The sequence below is a fragment of the Astatotilapia calliptera genome, chromosome 8, assembly GCF_964374335.1.
Source record: "Astatotilapia calliptera chromosome 8, fAstCal68.1, whole genome shotgun sequence".
In the NCBI taxonomy this organism is placed as follows: domain Eukaryota; kingdom Metazoa; phylum Chordata; class Actinopteri; order Cichliformes; family Cichlidae; genus Astatotilapia; species Astatotilapia calliptera.
This window is the reverse complement of record NC_137429.1, coordinates 3,519,383-3,540,602: the sequence shown is the minus strand read 5'-3', so window position 1 is coordinate 3,540,602 and position 21,220 is coordinate 3,519,383. Positions and strand designations below refer to the sequence as shown.

The 21,220-nt window shown below is 42.2% G+C and overlaps 2 protein-coding genes across 11 annotated transcripts; both read left to right on the top strand.

The window, feature by feature from the left end:
* The first annotated feature begins 694 nt into the window (after positions 1–694).
* On the top strand, positions 695–6,264 carry tvp23b (trans-golgi network vesicle protein 23 homolog B (S. cerevisiae)). Its single transcript, XM_026177924.2, has 7 exons — positions 695–797; positions 1,905–1,981; positions 2,441–2,585; positions 3,920–4,009; positions 4,180–4,305; positions 5,513–5,641; positions 5,732–6,264. The coding sequence occupies exons 1-7, from the start codon at positions 789–791 to the stop codon at positions 5,756–5,758; spliced, it is 603 nt and encodes a 200-aa protein (XP_026033709.1). The 5' UTR covers positions 695–788; the 3' UTR covers positions 5,759–6,264.
* A 1,090-nt stretch (positions 6,265–7,354) lies between these two features.
* exoc7 (exocyst complex component 7) lies at positions 7,355–21,218 on the top strand. Of its 10 annotated transcripts, none has more exons than XM_026177915.2 (21): positions 7,355–7,572; positions 7,738–7,803; positions 8,129–8,313; positions 8,391–8,496; positions 9,319–9,541; positions 9,786–9,953; positions 10,278–10,289; positions 14,259–14,327; positions 14,544–14,689; positions 14,910–15,062; positions 15,148–15,246; positions 15,328–15,390; positions 15,592–15,658; positions 16,695–16,733; positions 16,898–16,960; positions 17,049–17,169; positions 18,196–18,291; positions 18,377–18,440; positions 18,733–18,774; positions 18,849–18,982; positions 20,960–21,218. In XM_026177915.2, the coding sequence occupies exons 1-21, from the start codon at positions 7,513–7,515 to the stop codon at positions 21,060–21,062; spliced, it is 2,079 nt and encodes a 692-aa protein (XP_026033700.2). In that variant the 5' UTR covers positions 7,355–7,512; the 3' UTR covers positions 21,063–21,218. The 10 variants fall into 10 exon arrangements, with proteins under 10 accessions (XP_026033700.2, XP_026033698.2, XP_026033701.2 ...); XM_026177913.2 differs by lacking the exon at positions 14,259–14,327 and adding an exon at positions 13,149–13,241 and having other exon boundaries at positions 7,356–7,572; XM_026177916.2 differs by lacking the exon at positions 10,278–10,289 and having other exon boundaries at positions 7,356–7,572.
* The last annotated feature ends 2 nt before the right edge of the window (positions 21,219–21,220 follow it).

Genomic DNA, 21,220 nt, shown 5'->3' with positions numbered 1-21,220 from the left:
TCAGAGGCGTCTTTCATCCATGTGAACCATATGTGCTGTTAAATTACCAAAGCTAGGATTAAAAAAAAAAAAATCAGTACACTTAAAATATCTTTGATGATTATTCTGTACCTAATCTCACAGCAAGAAGGTCTGGGCTTTGAATCCAAGCCTATCTATGTGCAGCAGCTTGCATGTTCTCCACTTGTCAGTTCTCTCAGGTACTCTGGCTTCCTCCCATAGTACAAAGACATGCAGATGTTTGGATGACTGCCGATTCTAAATTAGCCATAGGTGCGAATGTGAGTGTGATTGACTGTCTTTTTATGTCAGGATCCCTGGAGACCTTTTTGGGGTGTACCCCCTCCCCTGCCCTGCAACCCTGAATTGGATGGATTAACCTATATATACGACACTATGAACATAATATTTCTATACCTGTCATTTCTGAGTAATAGTATACAACGAGTACATAATTTAATGAATCAATTAACACATTAAAAAAAAGAAAAGAAATTGGAATAAAACAAAAAATAGAATGCAAAAAAACACATTATTGCAAATTATGAGTATAAAGATTTTTATACTCATAATTTTATTATTATTTTTATTAAATATATATTTAATGTTATGTATGGTAATCATTTTATGATACAAAAAATGTTGTTTTCAAAAATAAAATATTACGTCAAACACTTTTTTTTATCGAGGAACCGCGTGGACTTCAGTGACGTGGCGCATTTTGGTCACCTGACTATAGTGACGTGTAACTGAGCATGTAAGCAGGAAGAGCCTGACCAAGTTTCAAGATGCTAGCCGTAAGTAAGAGCACTTTTATTTCCTATTTTTTAAAATAATGTCTTAGTGTGGTTAACAGCTAACGTGAGATTGTTTAAGCATTAACCGTCAGTAAAATTATTTAATGAAGCTGAAGAATGTTTCCCAGCTCGGTTGGACATCTGTGGTGCTAATATTGCTAAGTAGTTAAGACGCTAACATTTCTGCTCAGCTACCGTTAAAATGATGTTTTTAAAACGGATCAAACGATGAAGTTTTCTACTCGAAAAAAACCCACGATCAGAATGTTCGCTTTAAACCTGTATACGGCAAATTTACGCTAGAGGGCATCTGTTGTGTTGCGGTGTCAGCTAACGATTGCTAAAGTTAGCATCAGCCTGAACAAACATCAGCAAACAAGGTGACAAAACGTGAAATGAAGCTACATCCTGCTAACGTGGCAATGTTTGTGCTGTTTATAATCCGAGCAAACAAAAGTGTGAGTTTTAAACTGTCTCCTGGCACAGAGAAGCTAAAGTGACCTCACTCCAATCTATATTATCAGCTGCTGTTCTTTAAGCAGCTGGTAAGTATTTGGTTTTTCCAGTTTACAGGTCAAATTCACTTGAAGTTATCCTGCTAACATTTCAAAACAATTTCACAAGCTTAATAAGATCTTAGTGTTAGGCCTGCTCTGTGTTTGAGCTGACAGCTGTTAGAGTGCAACAATAATGAAGAAATGGCACGTTTTCAATAATAATAACAACTGTTTGTTTATTTTCTTGGTACTCTTGTTGGTTCTAACTTGTTAAGTGTCAGCATTTGAAGATTTATTTTGCCATTTAAGTTAGTAAACTGAATCTCTTGATAATATAGGAATAAAAAAACTATTACCCCAACAACAGGAGTGTGTTTGGAGGCATATGAAGTTGTACTGTGAGGACTTGGAGTATTTATTTATGATGTTAAAAGCTCAGAAACAACCTGTTACAGAATTGTGTATTAGTATTACGAAACCTCCAGATTTCTGTTTCAAACAGACTGTTATCAATCTTACTCCTCTGATGATCCCTGACCACAGAGAGACGATGCTTTTTTTCACATTGTTTTATGTTGAGGTTTAAGCCTCTTTCTTATTGATCCCTCAGGATACCAACGATGAAGACGTGTCTCTGTTTGATGCCGAGGATGACGCAGGGAAAAGGTCGAAGAAGTCAGGCGTTAAGTACGTTTGCAGATCGCTGAAGGATTTAACATTTTCTCTGCAGAGAAGATAGTTTATACTTCATTAAATGATTTATTTACATTTCAAGGAAAAGCTTTGTTGTGCAAGTCACTACTTGATATCAAGATAATAATGGCTAATGGTTTGTGGGGTTTGTTTGGTATGTTTTCACACTTTTACAAGGACTTCACTGATCTGTCTGCTAAGTTATCACTATCATCTGATGTGGGCTAGTTGACTATTAGAGACGATATTTTACAATGACTTTTGCTGTTGTCAGAGACCTATGTTTAAGTTTTACACTGAGCAAAAAAACAAAAAGATTTTTTAAATGTTGTTATTATTATTTGTTCTTATTAATAATAATGATTATAATTGTTATTAATATGACACAATATTGGTTATTGATCTGTGTGGATACTCCATGTCATATTAAATTAGTTAAAAATGTGTCACCAGGCATCCGGTAGCGGCCTTCTTCCACCTCTTCTTCAGAGTCATTGCCATCATCGTGTACCTGCTCGCTGAGCTCATCAGCGGGAGCTTCATCGCCTGCATGGTCACAATAATCCTTCTGCTCTCATGTGACTTCTGGACAGTAAAGGTGTTTCTCTTATCACTTTAATATCTCCACTGTAGTGATGGAAGGAGTTGTTGTATTGATTATAATTAATGATCTTGGTGGGGCTTTTTTGCTTTTTGTTGTGCATTTCTTAAAGGCAGAACTCAGAGGAAGAGTGGACCAGATGAGATAAAAGTTTTATCAGGAGCTTAAAAGCAAGATTGGAAATCGTCCTAAAAGCTTGCCAACTGTTCTCACTTTTTGGTTATTGATTATTAGTTTTGAATGAATTGTTGGTGCTCGGATGAGATGATGAGCAGTCGTGAGAAAAACACGGTGAAGGTTTTGGTCACAGATTCAACCATCGTGTTTTTTGACAGACAGTTCGGAGCCTTGGAGACCGGATATTCTACAGCCGGTACTGCAGGCATCCAGTCATAATCATGATGAGTTGAGGCAGAGTTTACAGGCCAGTCTGACATTTGTAATGTGCTGTTTTCTGTATTTGATCACTGTAGCTTCACTACCTGCGGTGAGATTTAAAGACCTCTGCTTTCTGGACGTTTGTCATTCACTGGTTCTTGTGGATGTGTTATTGTGTGCTGATGATGTTCACGTTGAATCGGTTTAAATAGCCTCATGGTAGTGAAGTCCACATAAACTAGTCCTTCTAAAAGCAAATCTCACAACAAAACTGCCTCCTTGGAATGAATCTGAATCCCTTACCAACAGAAATGAATGACTGAAGAGCTCTGGGATTAATTTCAGTGGTCACTGGTATAGTGGTTAGCGCACTTGCTTGGCAGGTTGCTGGTACGATTCCAGCTGGAGACGCAAATCCTTTTTGGGGTTAAATGGAAATCATCTGGTGGGAAACTGCCAAATCAAGTGTGCGGCGCTATGTGCTGTGGTGACGCCTTGGGGCAAGGGGGCAGTTGAAAGCAGCATTTAAACTTTTACTGGAATAGAAAAAGTGCATGTAGAAAATCAGGAGCTAGATCTGATAAAAGATCTTTTCTGCAGTATCAAGTATGTGGTGCTTTTTACCACACAGCTGAAGCTGTTGTGACCCTTTAGTGCGTACATGTGCCGGCCAGGGTTGATGTTTTTTCTGTTCGGGCGATCGATTGGCTCATCGAGTGCCTTTTTTTTTTTTTGTTAGTCTTGCTTAAATCTGCTGTAGAATCTCCTTGGATAATAGCTCTGGTTTTCCTCTGTAAGTCAGATGTGCAACTGGACTCGGTTTCCAGAGTTACACTGTTACACAAAGACTTGTGTAAATAATTAAACCTAGGAAACGGTACTCGGATCCAGCACCTTGTGAATAAGATTTGCCAGAATCTCCGTAACAAAGCCATAAATCTCTCCATCTGCAGAACATCACTGGGAGGTTGATGGTTGGTCTGCGGTGGTGGAATCAGGTGGATGACGATGGACGAAGCCACTGGGTGTTTGAGTCGAGGAAGGTGAGATGCATCTCTGCTGAATCTGCTCCGGCTCCGACACGGGGCTTTGGCTAAACATGACCCTGACCTGTTGCTCTGTGTCAGGTTGCTTCGTCCAGATGTTTACTGTCAACGGGTCTTATCGTGTTCGCAGATGTCTAACTGAGATATCCTGTTTCCTTCTTCTTCAGGGTACAGGGAAGCAGCAAGCATCAGATTCAGAGTCCAGGATATTCTGGCTCGGACTGATTGTTTGCCCCGTCCTCTGGGTCATCTTTGTCTTTAGCACCCTGTTTTCATTCAGGATTAAATGGATGGTAAGTTGTTAGATTTTAGTGATTGGACAAATGCTGTTTTTCTTATTATCAACAAATCCCATTAAAACTCAGTTACACCTTTATTTTTCTCACAGCACTGAGAAAATAAAACCTAGCTCCTGGCTGTGTCTCTCAGCTCTAAGCCCACTGAACCCTATTAGTTCTTGGTGCTTTCTTAAGTAAAATTAGACAATAATTACTTGGTAAACATGAGCCAGTGTTTCCCTGCTCTCACCCTGCATCTCAAGCTTGCTTTCAAAGTTTTCCTGCTGCACGAGGGGGGACGCAATTCTGAGTAATATCTCTAAGTTTTAAGCTAACTTAATTGGTTTGTGGAAATTTGTTATAAAAAGAATCACTTATCACTATCAGTTTGCAGCTCACAGACGATGAGACTCATTGGCTCCTTTGTGGGACTTTTATTTGCATATACACTGTATATGAAAGATGGGCATAGCCGTCCTGTGGTTTTGGGCTTCACAGTTTGAAGCCTCAGTGTTTTGGTTTTGGCTAGCAGATGGCTAGCAGCTACGTTACCTAAAACCACCTAAGAAAGAAGAAACGGTCCGTAGAGGGTAAAAACGTTCTCTGTGGAGTTTAAGATGAGAGTCTGTGTGGACGGACTCACTTTGGGAGACACCTCCAAGTGGCCCCAAGAGAAACGTCACTTTTAAACTAAAGGTTTTATCCCTCGAGATTGTTGTTTGGGAGTCAGACACAGGAACACAGTGGACTCCTTCAGCCTGTATGCTTCATGTCTGAAATGCTCACAGTGTGATTTGAACCGTTATGAGGTGATGTGTCAGACATGCACCCAGTGTTTTCCCTGGAGGCTATATGCTCGTTTGAAGTTCACATGACCTGATGCAGTAAGGTCCCAGTTAAGTTTAGAAGTCATAACTTTTAAAAAATGAAAACTAAGATCAAAATCTTTGCAAGGAATCATCATAGAAAAAGATGGTTCCAGCTGTTGGCCCAGACAACAACTGCAATCATAAACTCCCTGTGACTGTGAGTTACTCCCTTAAAAAGATCAGTGCATCTCTTTATTGTGTATTCAGCATGTTCTCACGTGTTCTGGGAACATACAAGCAGTGAAGAGGATACACGTGGTTCACCTTCAGCCTTTTCGTGGGATTTATTGATAATAAGGGGAATATGAAATATGACCAGGGTTTATTTCAGAAAACTGTCGTCTTCCTCACAGCCCGTCGTGATCATGGGCGTCGTGCTGCAAGGCGCCAACCTATACGGATACGTGAGGTGCAAAGTGGGAGGGAAGACCAGCTTAAAGAACATGGCTACCAATTATTTTGGACGACAGTTCCTCAAACAGGTGAGTTTTAATAAAATACACAATAAATAGTCTTTTAATTAAAAGCATTTGTCCTGTTTCTAAGAAGTCCTTTGTGTTTTTCCTCCTCAGACGCTGTCTAAGGAAGAGGAATCGTAGAGTGCAGCTCTGCGGCGTTAACACATCTGCATTATTCTCAATGCTCTGATATATAAACCTTCTTTTTCTCAGTGGACATGGGCAGGAAAGCGTTCTCAGAACTGGAAAGGGCAGTTTTTAATTATGTGCTTTCTTTAAATGACTCAGTAGAGTTGTCTTTATCTTCCACACAGAGGTCAGAGGTGTGTTTTCACTACCTGAGGTCCAGCAATAAATCCTCTGATTACCGAGAACTGCATGAGTGTAAAACGGCTGACAAGTCGGAGTGACTGTAGTTTGTGTCGTAGTCTCACAGCTCCTTCAGATTTCTTCTTTTAGTTAGATTTCATTGTCTCTAATAACTTTATAAATTAACAGTAATTAAAAAACCTTTGAGAGATGTCGTACAGACATTTTGGTTTGTATGAAAGTGTGTAAAGTGTAACAGGAGATTTGTAAATATGTAAGTGAACAAACTGTGTGAAGCATCTTCTTTTGTGCAAATACATTTGTAACGTTTTTCCGAACTGGGTGCTCGTGTTTATTTATGCGGAGAGTCCAGAAAAAGTTCCAGCTTTTTAAAATGCGGGAGCCTCTAAGAAAAGAAAAGTGTCGAATAAAAAGAATCCTGTTAGAGATTCAAGAAAAAGGATATAAATAAGATTTGTTTCCTTTAACCAGCACTGTTCCAGGGTTTTGTTTAATTTCAGAAATTTATAGACTCAAAAGTAAAAATATTACTTAATGAACTGAGTTTAAACATTTAGTCTGCAAATTCCACGGTCTGTTATTTATTTATGTAATTAGTTATGACTGTGTTCTTCATGCTTTTAATGTGTTATTTTAGTACTGAATGATACAGCGACCCCTAGGAGTTGGTTCTCGACATTGCACGTAATGGCATCTTTCCCAACATTTCTTTTTCTCAAAAACTTTGAGAACTCTTGATTACAGTTCACAAATAACATAAACATTTAGGCGTTTGTCTAAAAGTGCCTGAATAACAAAATATCAGTGTTGAAAAGTTTTCTTTAAACTCAGAAATCTTCTGATTTCATAGACAATTACCTGTGTTTGTCTTTTGTAAATAAAGTTTTTAAAAAACATGTCCGGGATAGACACCCATTACCGGAAGTTGGTGTATTTGACCTCCATAATAAAGGTGACACATTGTCTAGCAAAAAGGGCTACTAACTGTGATAAATGTGGGGACAAAAATCTTATATTAAAGGATATAAAATTTTTAAACATTTAAAAATAAAATTAACACTTTTGTGGGATGTGCACCCCATACTGCTTTACTCTGTTCATTTTATTGTCATACAAACAGTAAATGCATTAATTTCTAAAGGTTTTTAGGGGTGTGCGACACAGGTTTCACAATTTTAGTTAAAGACTATACAGAGAAAAATTACTGTGCTCCATAATAAAAGACAACTGAAGAAGAATTGTGTGTTTACTTTCATTTGCAGTTAGTTAACGTAATCTTGATTCAGTACAAACCAATGTCATTGGTACAAACTGATTGGAGGAAAAAAAAATCGATGAGCATTTTTTTCACTTTTCAGTTTAGTGCCGATGGCTATTTTATTTTGAAATCCTAACCGGAAACCCTTGCCCTGTTACGGCTAACCAAACTAGCTTAACCGCATCGCTTTTAGCTATCCATGACAGCGGCTCAGTGGTGTCGTTGTTGTTGTTTTTATTATCTAAATCGGTAACTTAGTCACGTTTTAGCCGCCGAAGAGACTCCTTTGCTTTAAATTTCCTCCAGGATGATTCCTACGGAGGATGCGTCCGCCAGGAAGCGGGAGATCGAGGAGAAACTGAAGCAGGTCAGACAGCTGGTGGCTTGAGAGGAAGGAAGCTTCCCTTCGAGCTACAACCCACCAGTGTAGCTCAACACCCGCGTTTAAAATGATGCTTATTGACCGAAAGAGTGTCTTTAATGTCTTCAGAGTGAAATGAGTGAGTGGTTGGTTTTCTTTCTGCTGTTACAGGAGCAGGAGACGCTGTCGTTCATCCGGGAGAACCTGGAAAAGAGCGATCAGCTGACCAAAAACATGGTAGGACGGTCCAAACACACCCAGGGACAGCTCAGGCTGACACTCATAATTCTCATAATTAAAGGCGGTGGGCTGATCTCCATTCGATAGTACTTTAACCCATAATTAAAAATAAAGCCTCTTATTCTTGTACTTGGATTGAAATATTTACTTATAGTTTCTATCATTTCTATTATGAACATGAAGAGTGAGTGAGATGATGAAAGCAGCCTGTGATGTCATTTTTCAGCTTTCACCCCACTTCAGCTGAATCTCTTATGTGACTCATTATTTAAGCTGCTTTTATAGCCCAACTGGTTTTTGACCTCTATTTCTTTCCCAAAAGGTCTCCATCCTGTCTTCGTTCGAGAGCCGCCTGATGCAGCTGGAGAACTCCATCATCCCGGTTCACAAGCAGACGGAAAACCTGCAACGGCTGCAGGAGAACGTGGACAAAACTCTGTCTTGCATGGATCACGTCATCAGCTACTACCATGTGGCCAAAGACACGGACAGGATCATCAGAGAGGGGTGGGGATGACCTTCGTATGCAAATGTTTTGTGGTTACACAAACTGTATGTATACTAATTTTCATTTTCTGTCTCAGACCTACGGGCAGACTGGACGAGTATCTTGCTTGCATTGCAAGAATTCAGAAAGCTGTCGAATACTTTCAAGACAACAACCCAGACAGCCCTGAGCTCAACACAGTGGTAAAGTATCTGCCTCTCTGAAATTACAGTTGTGGTAAAAACGTTTACAATCCACTCATCATGGATGTCATGGACAGTGATGTGGTGTCCAGCTGACCCCGGTTCATGCCAGGCTTGAACATTGGTGGTTTCTGTGAAACACATCTTTTTATATACTGGCAAAGAGAAACTACCAGTCGTAGTTAATCATGAGAAACTAATAGGTTTTGGCCTTGTCAATTTAAAAGACATTATTGGACCTTCATCACTGCTTAGTAAAAGCTTAAAGTGACTGTATTTATATATTTAAGGCTATATGGACTTCTTGGAAAGAGATGGACCACCCTGGAAATAATTAAAAGTAACTGTCACATTTGTGCCTGTGATGTGATTGACTTTCTGTTTTTGGAGCTCTAACGAGGTCGATCTGCTGTCATAACATTTCAGTCCCGACAGATTCTGTGCCCTTGTGTTTTTTCTAGCAAAATACATAAAATGATCCGATCGCAGCTTTTTCTGAGAGTTCAGATTTCTGCACAGTATTCTCGACCATTTTCTGTTTGTGTCCAAATGTGTTGTGGTTCTCACAGTACTACAGTGAAAATATTCCTTTTAGCCACTTGTGTCTGAAAGAGGAAAAGCTATCTGAGCCATTAGTTCCACGTATTTAGTGACTGAACAACATTATACACCGCGTAGCTCTCTGAATGAATCATGCTGTTATTCCTACATTCATTTATGTGTACATTTCATGCACTTCTTCCTCACTTCAGACGTCTGCTTCAGTCTCCGTGCCGTTCCGAGTTGGAGTCACTAATTCCATGACCATATCTTCTTCTGCAGAAAGCACGCTTTGAAAAGGGGAAGGAGCTGCTGGAGGGCGAATTCCGCAGCCTCCTGACCCGCTACAGCAAACCTGTTCCCCCCATCCTCATCCTGGACGCCATCAGCGTGGATGAGGAGCTGGAGGTCCAGGAGGATGTGATGCTGGAACACCTGCCCGAGGCCGTGCTCCAGGACATCATCTGCATCGCCGGCTGGCTGGTGGAATACGGACGTAATCAGGGTACAGCTGTGTTTGTTTGTTGGAGGTCGCTTCCTGTTTAAAGGAAGTTCTTTACCACAATTGCAAATATCATCTGATTGTTGGGCTTTTCTGTCTAATATTGGAGGTCCTCTACCTTACAATCTATAAATCATCTTACCACCAGACCTGGGGTGATGTAAATCATTAAAATGGCTTTGAAATGTGCAGGCGGTGTAGAGAAACTGGAAAGATTGTGTCTAATTTTGCTCTCCTCTTCCTGCAGACTTCATGAACGTCTACTTCCAGATCCGCTCCAACCAGCTCGATCGCTCCATCAAAGGCCTCAAAGAGCATTTCCGCAAGAACAGCGCCTCCTCCGGTGTCCTCTACTCGCCTGCCGTCCAAACCAAGCGCAAGGACACGCCAACTAAAAAGGCCCCGAAGAGACCAGGTCAGCAACAGATGCGCCTCATTCAGACCGAATCCACAATCACGCCACTCCAGTCTGTAATCCCAACTCGCTGTCCAATCCATCTTCCATAGATCAACCTAACAAACACGCATGATCCTGCATAGTGACGGATATTATACACTCTTCACTACATCCACAGTCTGTTTCTGTCTCAGGTTGTCCTCCACAATCTCTCTGTAATCACTCAGTTCACCGAGCTGTAGCGCACTTCTACCACACACTGTGTTTCTCTGTGATATTACACCCTGGTCTAACTAATCCTTCATCCTCTCCTCTTTCATAATCCCTGTGTTGTGATGACAGTCTACATCCCAGGTAAACACAAAGCTCTAGCGTGTGCCTCGTGCTTGCTTGTGTACGTCAGATGCCACATTTCACGGCAAATCAGAGACAGCGTGATGGTTTGTGTCGTTTTGTTAGCAGCTGAGACGGCAGAGGTTTATTTGTCCTGTTGAATGGTGTAGTAGGTCATCCAGTGGAGATTTTAACCTCTAGTTTCACGGCAGAGCGTTTCGGTGATGAGATGAGTAAGGTGGAGGTTGCCACCAAACGGCCGATAAACAAAACTTGATGAAATTTCTTTACAATTTTACTAGAAATGAATAATTTGTAATTGCATAGAATAAAAATTATTATTTATGATTGAGCCTGGCTCTATAAGATTATGTGTAAGGATTAGCTGTAGTCTATTTTCCTGAAATTTAGTTGATTAAAACAAACAAACAAACAAACAAACAAACAAACGTATTGTTGTGTGATTGAGAAACAAAGTCTTCATTATCAGAGTCTAAGAGTTAACACATACACCTGTACATGCATGCATATGCAGAAACTGCTGTACTAATAACAGGCACTCACTCACTTTAACCCTCAGGCGACCCAACAGAATTAAAGCATAAATTAGGGAGGAAGAGGAAGAGCTGGCAGAGCGCTACAAAGTGACCTTCAGCGGCCTCCTCGTGTACATGTTTCTGCACAAACTTTCAGAACAGACTGTGTGAGATCCTGACGTCCTTTAACGGGGCTTGTGATCACAGCCAGAGAGCAGCAGAACTGACAGGTCTGTTACTGGTGCCCTGTTCTCCTCTCACATGAAAGCAGGTTCATGCTGAGCACAGGTGGCAGACGCTGTGGTGTTTCCAGGCTCGGTCACGTCAAATACAAGTCCTGTCGCAGGACTGATGCCCTCCTACGGGCCTGTCCAGCTCTCAGCCTGTCTCCTGGTAACTCCTGAGACCTCCTGGAGGAGCTGGATGAACCTGAATGGGCTGTAGGTACCGTCTCATGTCACCAACAGTGACAAGAGACTAGAGTCAGGAGGGGGGAGGAGAGAGCAGCAGTCTGCAGTCACCACTTGCTCTGCCCTTTTAGGCGGTTGTGTCATTGAGGCCTCTCCAGGGAACCTGGTGTCACTTTGATTTGGACTTTCAGAGCAGCAGAAATGGATTCACAGCGTTTATGATAATAACTAACTGGACATTCCTAAAGTTTACCTGTCTTTGTGTTTCTAGTGTGATGATGGAGTTTTAATCTGTTCTACTTACGCTCACTGCTGCCATGAAACTAAAGGCTGCAGTGCGTGCGTGCGTGTGTGTGTGTGTGTGTGTGTGTGTGTGTGTGCGTGACAGGTTCATAATATAACTGTGCGTAGTGTTGATTCAAGGAGTTTGTCACTAGCTGATCGCCTGCTTTACCTGCACACACCTGGTTAAAGAGTTGAGGTCAAAGGTGAAACAGGTGAACCCTCTGACTGATCTGACGCATGTGCAAAAATACGCACACTTCCTGTCACTGTTCTGGTTTAACAGTTTTCTCTAGCGTCTGTATGAGGGCTGCGTGATTAAGGTGTTTGTTTTAGACAATAACTTTAATCTTGATGACTTAACAAGATACAAATATTACTGAAACTGAACTTTTTAAGAAACCAAAGAACAAAAGTGTCAGTTTTAGTCATCTTGGGTGCGTTTGAGAGGATGTGTTTGATTTGTAACAAAAAAGAACAATGAAAGTGAGGATTAAATGATGATTATAAGCCAAAATTTAAATTGAAACTCTCGTAATTTAATGAAGACTTAAGGTTCTGACTGTTACGCTATGTAACTAATGCAATGTCTTTGACAGCTTTTGGATTCAGCTTCAAAGACGATGCTCATGTGCGTACTTGACAAGAAAAATTGATTATTTTATTTCGTTTCTTTAATATTTTCAATAACTGGAGAAACAGTGAAAAAATATATATAACTAAGTAATAATTTAATAAGAAAGCAGGAAAATAAACTGTTCTGTTGCACAAGTAGTCAAACCAAAAGCAGGATTTTCTTTAAATCCCAGATTCGACTTTTTGCTTCTGTTTTTATTCAGTTGCTCTTTAACAGGAGATGTCTCTCCTGCTCTAAGAGTCCAGAACTTTCGTTTTCAGGGCTTTAACTGTGAAAGGTAAAGAAAGGAAGAAGCGGTTTTTTTGCACATGCAGAACAAATCAGAGTTTTTGGTATGACTTCCACTACAAACAGCCTTATTGGACTCTAACATGACGACAGTGTTGCTCTGCGATTGCTGCACATCTAAAGTGTTTGCTAACACGCTAACCTTTGCAACTGTGTGAGTTTGACAAATACGTGACTAATAACCTTTCATGCAGAGAAAAAATTATGTAAAAAAAAAAAAAAAAAAAGCTGAATGCACCTTTAATTGTGCTGCTTGCTTACTAACTCACTAACAGGCCAACAGTTTGTGTTTTAATGCTGTAAATATGAATAATCTGCAGATTTTTGCATCTCTAAACCATGTGACAGACTGTTTATTATTCGTAATAGTAATAATAATCGTAATGATAGATATGACTGTTAATTGTATTAATTGTGATGGCTGTTTATAACTGATCTAACCTGTTTATTCTCTGACATCACCCCGGCAGTATGTGTTTCAGCACACGTGTCCTGTAGTGCTGTAGTTTGTCTCTCGTGGTGTTAGGCTGTGCCTCCCCCTCCTCCCCCACGTACAAACCTCTGCTGGCTGCCTCGGTGGTGGAGGGATGTGGTGTCTGTGTTTCATCACTCACTTTCTAGCTCTCCCTTCTCTTCCTTCTCCTTCTTCTTCTTCCTGTTTCTGTTTCTGGGCTGTCTGGACCTCGCTACCCTCCTCTGGACTCTGTCTCTGTGTTTCTGGGACCAGGGACCATTCGCAAGGCTCAGAACCTTCTGAAACAGTACTCACAGCATGGGCTGGATGGGAAAAAGGGGGGTTCTAACCTCACTCCTTTGGAAGGTAAAGCACCTCGGTCTTCTCTATGCTGACAGTGTACTGTTGTTTCAGGCACACAGAACGTCCCCTCAGTCACAACAGCTAGTCGCTGCGCATGTTTGATGAGTCATAAATCATCTCTAATCGGTCTGGAATAAAGACAGCTGATACTACAGCTCATTAATTTCGACATGCAACATTAAGAACAAGCGCATCCATCCTGATAAACTTCTTCACTGTTAAAGGTGAAACTTGGCTTCAAGGTTTCAAACTGTTGTTTGAAAACTGAATGCAAAGAATCACCGCTATGATTTTAATCCTGAAACACGGATGTATTATGGCAGAAATGTCAACTGATGTTTAACTAGAGACAGACTGTGTGCCCATGTAATACCACTCTGTACCACAAGGTGGTGCAAAGATTACCTTAAAGTATTTCCAAACTACCTGGGGTTTTTTTTTTTTTAATGTCTGTGTGTTTTTTAAACTGCAAATGATTTCCGCGTTTGCACATTAAAAATATTTGATGACGAAATTTTTGTTTATTTCTGCACAAACAGTTTTATAATTAGAAAATACATTAATAATATCCAGATAAAATCTGCTAGGCTGATAATAATTTGCCATAGATCGTATAATAAGATTATACATTAATCTTATTAAGTAATTAAAGCGTGGGAGCGTCTCACCCGTGTGGAAGCGTGTCAGGATGGTTTTACTTTGAAAAGCTGCGATCAGTCGAAAGCTGTTGTGATTTCTGTGCAAGCTGATTTCTGTCTCGTAGTTTTAACACACTGACTGATTCAGACATCAGTCGATGCAGAAAACAAACCCCTCTGGGTCTTTTGCCCCCTCCCCCCAAACTTGTGGGCGTCCCCTGCTTCTTTCCCCCGCCCCCTCCCCGGCTGGTGCTTGCTGGTGGTCGGTACAGCTGCTCCAGGTACAGGTTTGTCTCCCCCCCCACTCTCACCCTCTGGCCTAGTCACGACCCCCGGTGGTTTGACTTGGCCTGTCTCCTTGCTGTCCCGCCCCACCCACCAGGTTACGATCACGACCTGCGGGTCAAACACCTCTCTGACGCCCTGACCGAGAAGCACGGGGCCGCCACAGGTGAGTGAGGGCACCATGTGGGGAAAAAGAAGGAACACAGATGATCTAAAGAGGCGGGCTTTCCTGTAGATAAAAGCACGCCCACTGCAGCTTTAGCACTTTGTATTTTCTTTAAATCCAGTTGCAGTCAGAACACATAGGTTTACTTTCAGCTTCAGACTCCACGTCTGATGTTGGATGGTTTGATTTGCTGGCTGACTGAGCTTTTCCACCCAGGAAAGGATGATGTCCTGGATATCGAGATCGACTCTTACATCCACTGCATCAGTGCCTTCGTCAAGCTGGCTCAGAGCGAGTATCTGCTTCTGGCGGAGATCATCCCCGAGCACCACCAGAAGAAGACCTTCGACTCCCTCATTCAGGTCCGGGAGACAAAACTGTGACATTTTTAGAGCATTTGAAGGTTTGATTAGGATTTAATGTTGGAACTGAGCTTACACAGGTTCAAAGACTTTTAATAAATTGGTTTAATAACACCTTCAGGATCCTGGAAATCTCTTTTCTGTGTTGTATATTGAATATTTGGTTTTTTGGTCAGATATATACTTATAATATATGATAACAGTTCATGCTCCTCCACAGGAGGCGCTGGACAACCTGATGCTGGAGGGAGAAAACATTGTGGCTGCAGCTCGCCGGGCCATAATGCGACACGACTACTCAGCTGTCCTCACCATCTTCCCCATCCTCAGACACCTGAAGATGAACAAGTCTGAGTTTGATACCACGCTGCAGGTCCGAGCTGCACCCCAAAAAACTCCCAAAACGTCTGCGTATGATAGAAATGAATTACTGTAATGATGTGTTGTGCTGTCTGCAGGGCACGGCGGCGAGCACCAAGAACAAGCTGCCCACCCTCATCACCTCCATGGAGACGATCGGAGCCAAAGCTCTGGAGGAGTTTGCAGACAGCATCAAGGCACGGAGCTCTCATTTCTGTGTGTCACCACTCACTGCTCAGTAACTCATAATTCATGACTTCTTTCTCCTGTGACTGCAGAATGATCCTGATAAGGAGTACAACATGCCCAAGGACGGAACGGTCCATGAACTGACCAGCAATGTAAGCTGATGCTCCGTTACCTCCCGGGTTAAATAACACCACTCATTTATTCGCTCTATCTACACTTCAGAGTCAACACCTTCCTGCGAGGACTCTGCTGTTCGTCCGTCTCCGTGGGGACGGCTGATAGCTAAGAGCGGAGCGTCTCCATCTAATGATTAATCCGAGCCGAGCTCACCTCCTCTGTCCTCTCCTCTGCAGGCCATCCTGTTCCTGCAGCAGCTGCTGGACTTCCACGAGACAGCTGGAGCCATGCTGGCCTCACAAGGTGCAGCCACTACAACGCAGGCGTTAGCCTCTCGTTAGCATAGCTGTCCTGCTGCCTCGCCAGGCTGTGATGGTGTTACACGCTTTTTTTTCTTTTATCTCTCATATAAAACCACAAATGTGATTACTTTAACTCTTTCACCCATAAAAACGAGATTTGATGACCTCCCCGGTGCCCTTAATGATGAGTATCTTCAGTATTAATCTATTAAGACGTAGTTTGACAACCTTTAAAATAGTTTCTGCGTATTCAGGGACCACCATCAATAACCTTGGATGCAACCCAGTGATTTGGTTCCTTAAGCGTCTGAAATGTGACAGAAATCCTCAGTTCGGAAAAGCTCTCCAAGGGGATAAGAGTTTGAGGAGTTATGGCTGACATGCTGATACCGAAGCACATCATTTCACACTCTGACGTTTGGTTTCAGAAAACTAAACTTGTAATGGTGAATATACTCAGCTCAATGCTTCAGAAGCAGGGCTTTTCACACCAGTGGGTGACATTACAGTGGCTGCAGCCGTCTTTTATTTACAGCTTTTTTTCAACAGTCTGGTTGTCCAGATTCTCCAGACTGCAAAGTGTTGCTTATGAATCCACATCCGTAGGTTCATTTTAACCTGACTCTCATTTATGAGGCGACCAGACTTCAGATGTATAAAAGCAACTCAATTTCCACACTGTCGGGCTCCCAGGTTGTCCCTTCACTGCTCCTTTATCTGAGGCTGTTTTCACCTTCAGCCCTCTACCTTTTTCCTTCCCCTTCTAATTGCATCTCTCTCCTTTCACACGGAGCCTCTACACATCCAGCATGTGTTCAGGTTTTTATAGGCGAGTGTTTGTGGCTCCCTCCTGTGCTTTGATTATCGCAGCTTCGCTTCGCCTCCTTTTCCGCATCCGGCTCTTTTCGAGCCCTCGACCCCTCGCTGCCTGGCTGATGACTGTATGCTTACTCTGCACTAACTATTCTCTTCTAACCTTTTTGCACTTGTGCCTCTTTCTCTTTCTCTTGTCCTCTGCCTTGCCTCGGCCCTTTTAGTACTGGGGGACACTTACAATATACCTTTAGACCCCCGAGGTAAGCATCAAAGAGAGACTGTGTAGGCCCCTCATGAGGTCAGCTTTGAATGTTTTCAGTTTGTTTTGGGGGATTTAAGATAAGAAATTAGCGGTCACATGCATGCACTCTTTCAAAAGTGCATCTGTAGCTTCTGCTGCTAAAATCTTCTGTATTTCTTACAGAGACGAGTTTGGCCACCAGCTACACCTCCGACTTCAACAAAAGGCTCCTCAGTAGTTACATATGTAAGCAGAGATGCTGTGCACTGCCTCTGTGTTAGAAGTCCTCGTTTTAGTCTGTTAGTCATCATTTTGTGTTCTTTTGTTCTTGCAGGTAAGGTTTTGGGGAACTTGCAGCTAAACCTGCTCAGTAAATCCAAAGTGTACGAGGATTCGGCTCTGAGTGCCATCTTCCTGCACAACAACTACAACTACATCCTCAAGTCGCTGGAAAAGTAAGCATCGTTTCCTGTGTCAAAATAACCGCCCAGTCTGTGCAGAGAGCAAACACCAGCTTCAGTCTCAAAGTGGCCTGACTTTGGTTGCAGGATCACTAAAGCTAGTAATAACGTCTGAGTCTGGTTTTACGTGCATCATTTAATGCTCATGACCAGGAGAGCATGCGTGCGTTGGTCAGCTGCCCGGACTTGGGGTGGCCGTGGGTCATCAACCAGTCAGAAGCTGCCTTCTCTTGTACAGAAGCTGATGCATCCTGAATCCAAAGCACTTTAACAGTACCTGTCCGTTTACCATTTACACCTGCAGGCTGTGCCAAAATCCGTCTGTCAGTCATCTTAGTAGCTCCTGCTGAGAAACCTACACGTCAGTCACGTCATCACCTCCTGAAAATATTCAACAGAAACTAAAGTCTTGAGCAACCCTCATTTAAATAAATAAATCAAATTATATAAAACGTGTTGTTCCCAAAGAGAAGGACTTCAGAAAGGCTTTCAGTTTTTCTGCTTTTTCACTCGCTTTCAGTCCAGTTTCTGAACCTTTTTCAGAGGACACTCCTTCACACTGACCTGTGAATCGTTCAAGCATAAAAACAACTGCAGACTATGGAGGAAATAAGCTACTAGTAAATTAGTTAAGATTAATAATTTTCTCCAGTTAGAAAAGATCAGGGTTTGAGGTCAAATTCAATTGTTCCTACTTTTCTTAAAGCTCAGTTTTTTGGTTGCCAAGGCGCCGGCTGTCACGAAACTGTTTGTGGTCATAATGACAACGAAGGGAGTGGAACATACACGTGAACACGGGGCTGTCTAAGATCAGCTGGGAGGGGGGCTTAATTATATTTGATGAAGTCTGATTTCGGAGGTTAGTCCGAGGTCAGACTGTTGACCTGTGTGTGGGTGTGCAGTGGAGTAACACACACACTTTCTTCTTTGCTTTTATTTTTTTGGGGTGTAATGTCCTAATAAATGAAGTGATCACTGACAGCAAGTTAGTTTGGGATAAATGCTTTCCTGCGACCTCAGGTCTGAGCTGATCCAGCTGGTGACGGTGACTCAGAAGCGAGCGGAGACGTCCTACAAAGAGCTCATGACTCAGCAGATCGAAACATACCAGCGCAGGTGAGCGAATAAAAGCTTCGAGCGTCAAACTCGAACACGATTTGTGTCTTTGTCTTCACGCCCGTGCTTTTTGTTTCCGCCTCAGCTGGCTGAAAGTCACCGAGCACCTGACAGAAAGGAACATGCCCGTCGTACAGCCCGGCACCAAGGTCAGCATTTCTCCTGTGGGAGGTGTAACACTTAGCAGAGATGTTAGTAACGAACGCAGCGCTCAGTGCGTTTGATCAAATATATCCAGTATCTAATGGTTGTTATGGAGACCCGTTCTGCTCATCCTTATTTTTATTCTTGGACTTTATGAGAGTAGCTTTGCATGATTCACCGGTCAATAATAGGCTTATTTATCTTATAAACTTATACTAAGCCTTGGTGCTGCCTCTCGTCTGTTTTGTGCAACTGGAGCTTCTGGCTTATACACGTGTGTGTTTTGTCTTCCTCCAGCTGAAAGATAAAGAGAGACAAGTGGTGAAAGACAAATTCAAGGTGAGGCTGTCATCAAATGAAGTAAAACGCAGCTGTTACCGAGTAAGAAACTGACGTCAATCTCTCTTTGTCAGGGCTTCAATGACGGTTTGGAGGAGCTGTGTAAGATCCAGAAGGGTTGGGCCATCCCGGACAAAGAGCAGAGAGACCTCATCCGGCACAATCAGAAGAAGGTGGTGTCTGATGCCTACAGAGCCTTCCTGCAGAGGTCAGAGACGCTCTCACACAAACAAGTCTGGAGTCGAGGATTTGACCTAAAACATCGTTTCGTCAAATATTCTGGAGGCAGATGTTGATAAGATCATTATTCAGATTTCTGTGTGGGACAGGTTTTTAGCTAATGGGAGGTCAACAAGAATATGGAGGCTCTTTTTGTTTTTTTTCAATACTAATCTCACCTTTAAGCTGTGATTCCTTCTGTGAAATGGAGAAAATAATCACAGAGCATCTCGGGATCAGTGAATGCTCTCTTAGCCTGTTGCTCTTTTTTAAATTCAAATTCAAATTCAAATTTTTATTTGTCACGTACACAGTCATACACAGTACGATATGTAGTGAAATGCTTGGACAACTGCTCGTGACCTAAAGAAAACAAAAAAAGGAAAAGGCTATGAATAAGATAGGAAATAAATATGAAAAATTAAAAAGGGTAAATTTAACTAGGAAGGAATAAAATATAAATTAAGGTTAAAAATGAAATAACTGTACAACACAAATTAGAATGAAGGGTAAATTTAACTGGGAAGGAATAAGACAAAATATATAAATTAAAGTTGAAAATAAAATAACTGTACAACAAAATACACAATATAGAACTATATAAGAATGTATGAAGAAATCTAAATATAAATAAATATATACACAATAACAGCAGCTGTACAAGTATTAACCGGAAATGAAGAATATAGTGACCAGTGTTGTGCAAAACCAAAGTCCAGAAAGTCCAGTGTGTGTAAGAACTGTATGTGTGAGTCAGTACTGTGTGGTGGTGTGATTGAGAGACCGTATCGCCTGCGGGAAGAAGCTCCTCCTCAGTCTCTCTGTGTTGGTCTTCAGGGAGCGGAATCGCTTTCCTGACCTCAGCAGAGAGAACAGTCTGTTGTTGGGATGGCTGAGGTCCTTCACGATCTTCCTGGCCTTGGTCCAGCACCGCCTGCTGTAGATTGAGTGCAGGTCAGGGAGCTCGGAGCGGATGGTGCGCTCAGCTGACCGCACAACCCTCTCTAGAGCTCGTCTGTCCTGCATGGTGCTGTTCCCGAACCAGGTTAAGATGTTTCCCGCCAGGATGCTCTCTATGGTGCACGAGTAAAAGTTCCTGAGCACCTTGGAGGGCAGTTGGAAGTCTCTCAAGCGTCTGAGGTGGTAGAGACGCTGACGGGCCTTTTTCACCACGGTGTTGATGTGACAGGACCATGACAGGTCCTGCGTGATGTGAACTCCGAGGTATTTGAAGCTGTCCACTCTCTCCACTGGGCACTCGTTGATGACGGGGGTCTGGTAGTTCCTCTCCTGCTTAGTGCTGAAGTCCACTATCAGCTCCTTTGTCTTACTGACGTTTAGAAGGAGGTTGTTCCTCTACATAGCTTAAGATGGCGTGCCCCCTTTTAGTCACATTACTAAACTTTAGAAATTTAGTGCCCTCATCTGCTGCTCATGCTCACATGTTCTATTGATCCCGACACCCTCCGTGATTTTCTTCAAGCATGCTGAAAAATCTCTTTTTGCAAACCTCCTGCATGATCGGGGGGTGAAGCTGCCAAAACTGGTGCATCAAAGGATCCTGAAAGTTCCCTGAAGGTTCGAGATGTCACCTCACATGTTACCAGCATGCATGCATGTGACACCTCATAAAACCATCTTCTCTTTTAATTTATAACCACAAAAATTTCATTGCGAAACATAATGATGTTATGACATCATTATGTTTCCTGGCAACCACCTAGCAACAAACAGCTAAACAACACTGTAGCACGAGAATCTGATTAAGACCCGATTACTGTCAGAAACAATCAGCTGATTCTGAGAGGTCTGCTGTTGGGCACCGATTTATTTTAACGGAGTGACTTAAATGTAGCGCTTGTCTTGAATTAGGAAAATGTGACCTAATAATAATTAATCCATAAGGCTGAAATGATCTGCTCGGATTTCTTTCACACTCATATTTCATTGTTCACGTTTCTTCCAGATGTGCCAACATTTCCTTCACCAAGAACCCCGAGAAGTATCACAAGTATCGACCGGAGGAGGTGGAGGAGATGATCGAAAAGCTGTTTGACACATCCGCCTGAGGAGTCTCCTCTTCCCCACCCCAAAGAAACACGGGCTGCTCTCAGCCTTGTAGTGTCTAAACAATGTTTTGTACAAAGACGTGAACTTACGTATTTATGTAATTTAGCCACTGCAGCTCAACATTTCAGACAAATAAAAAGGGAACTCTGACCGAACC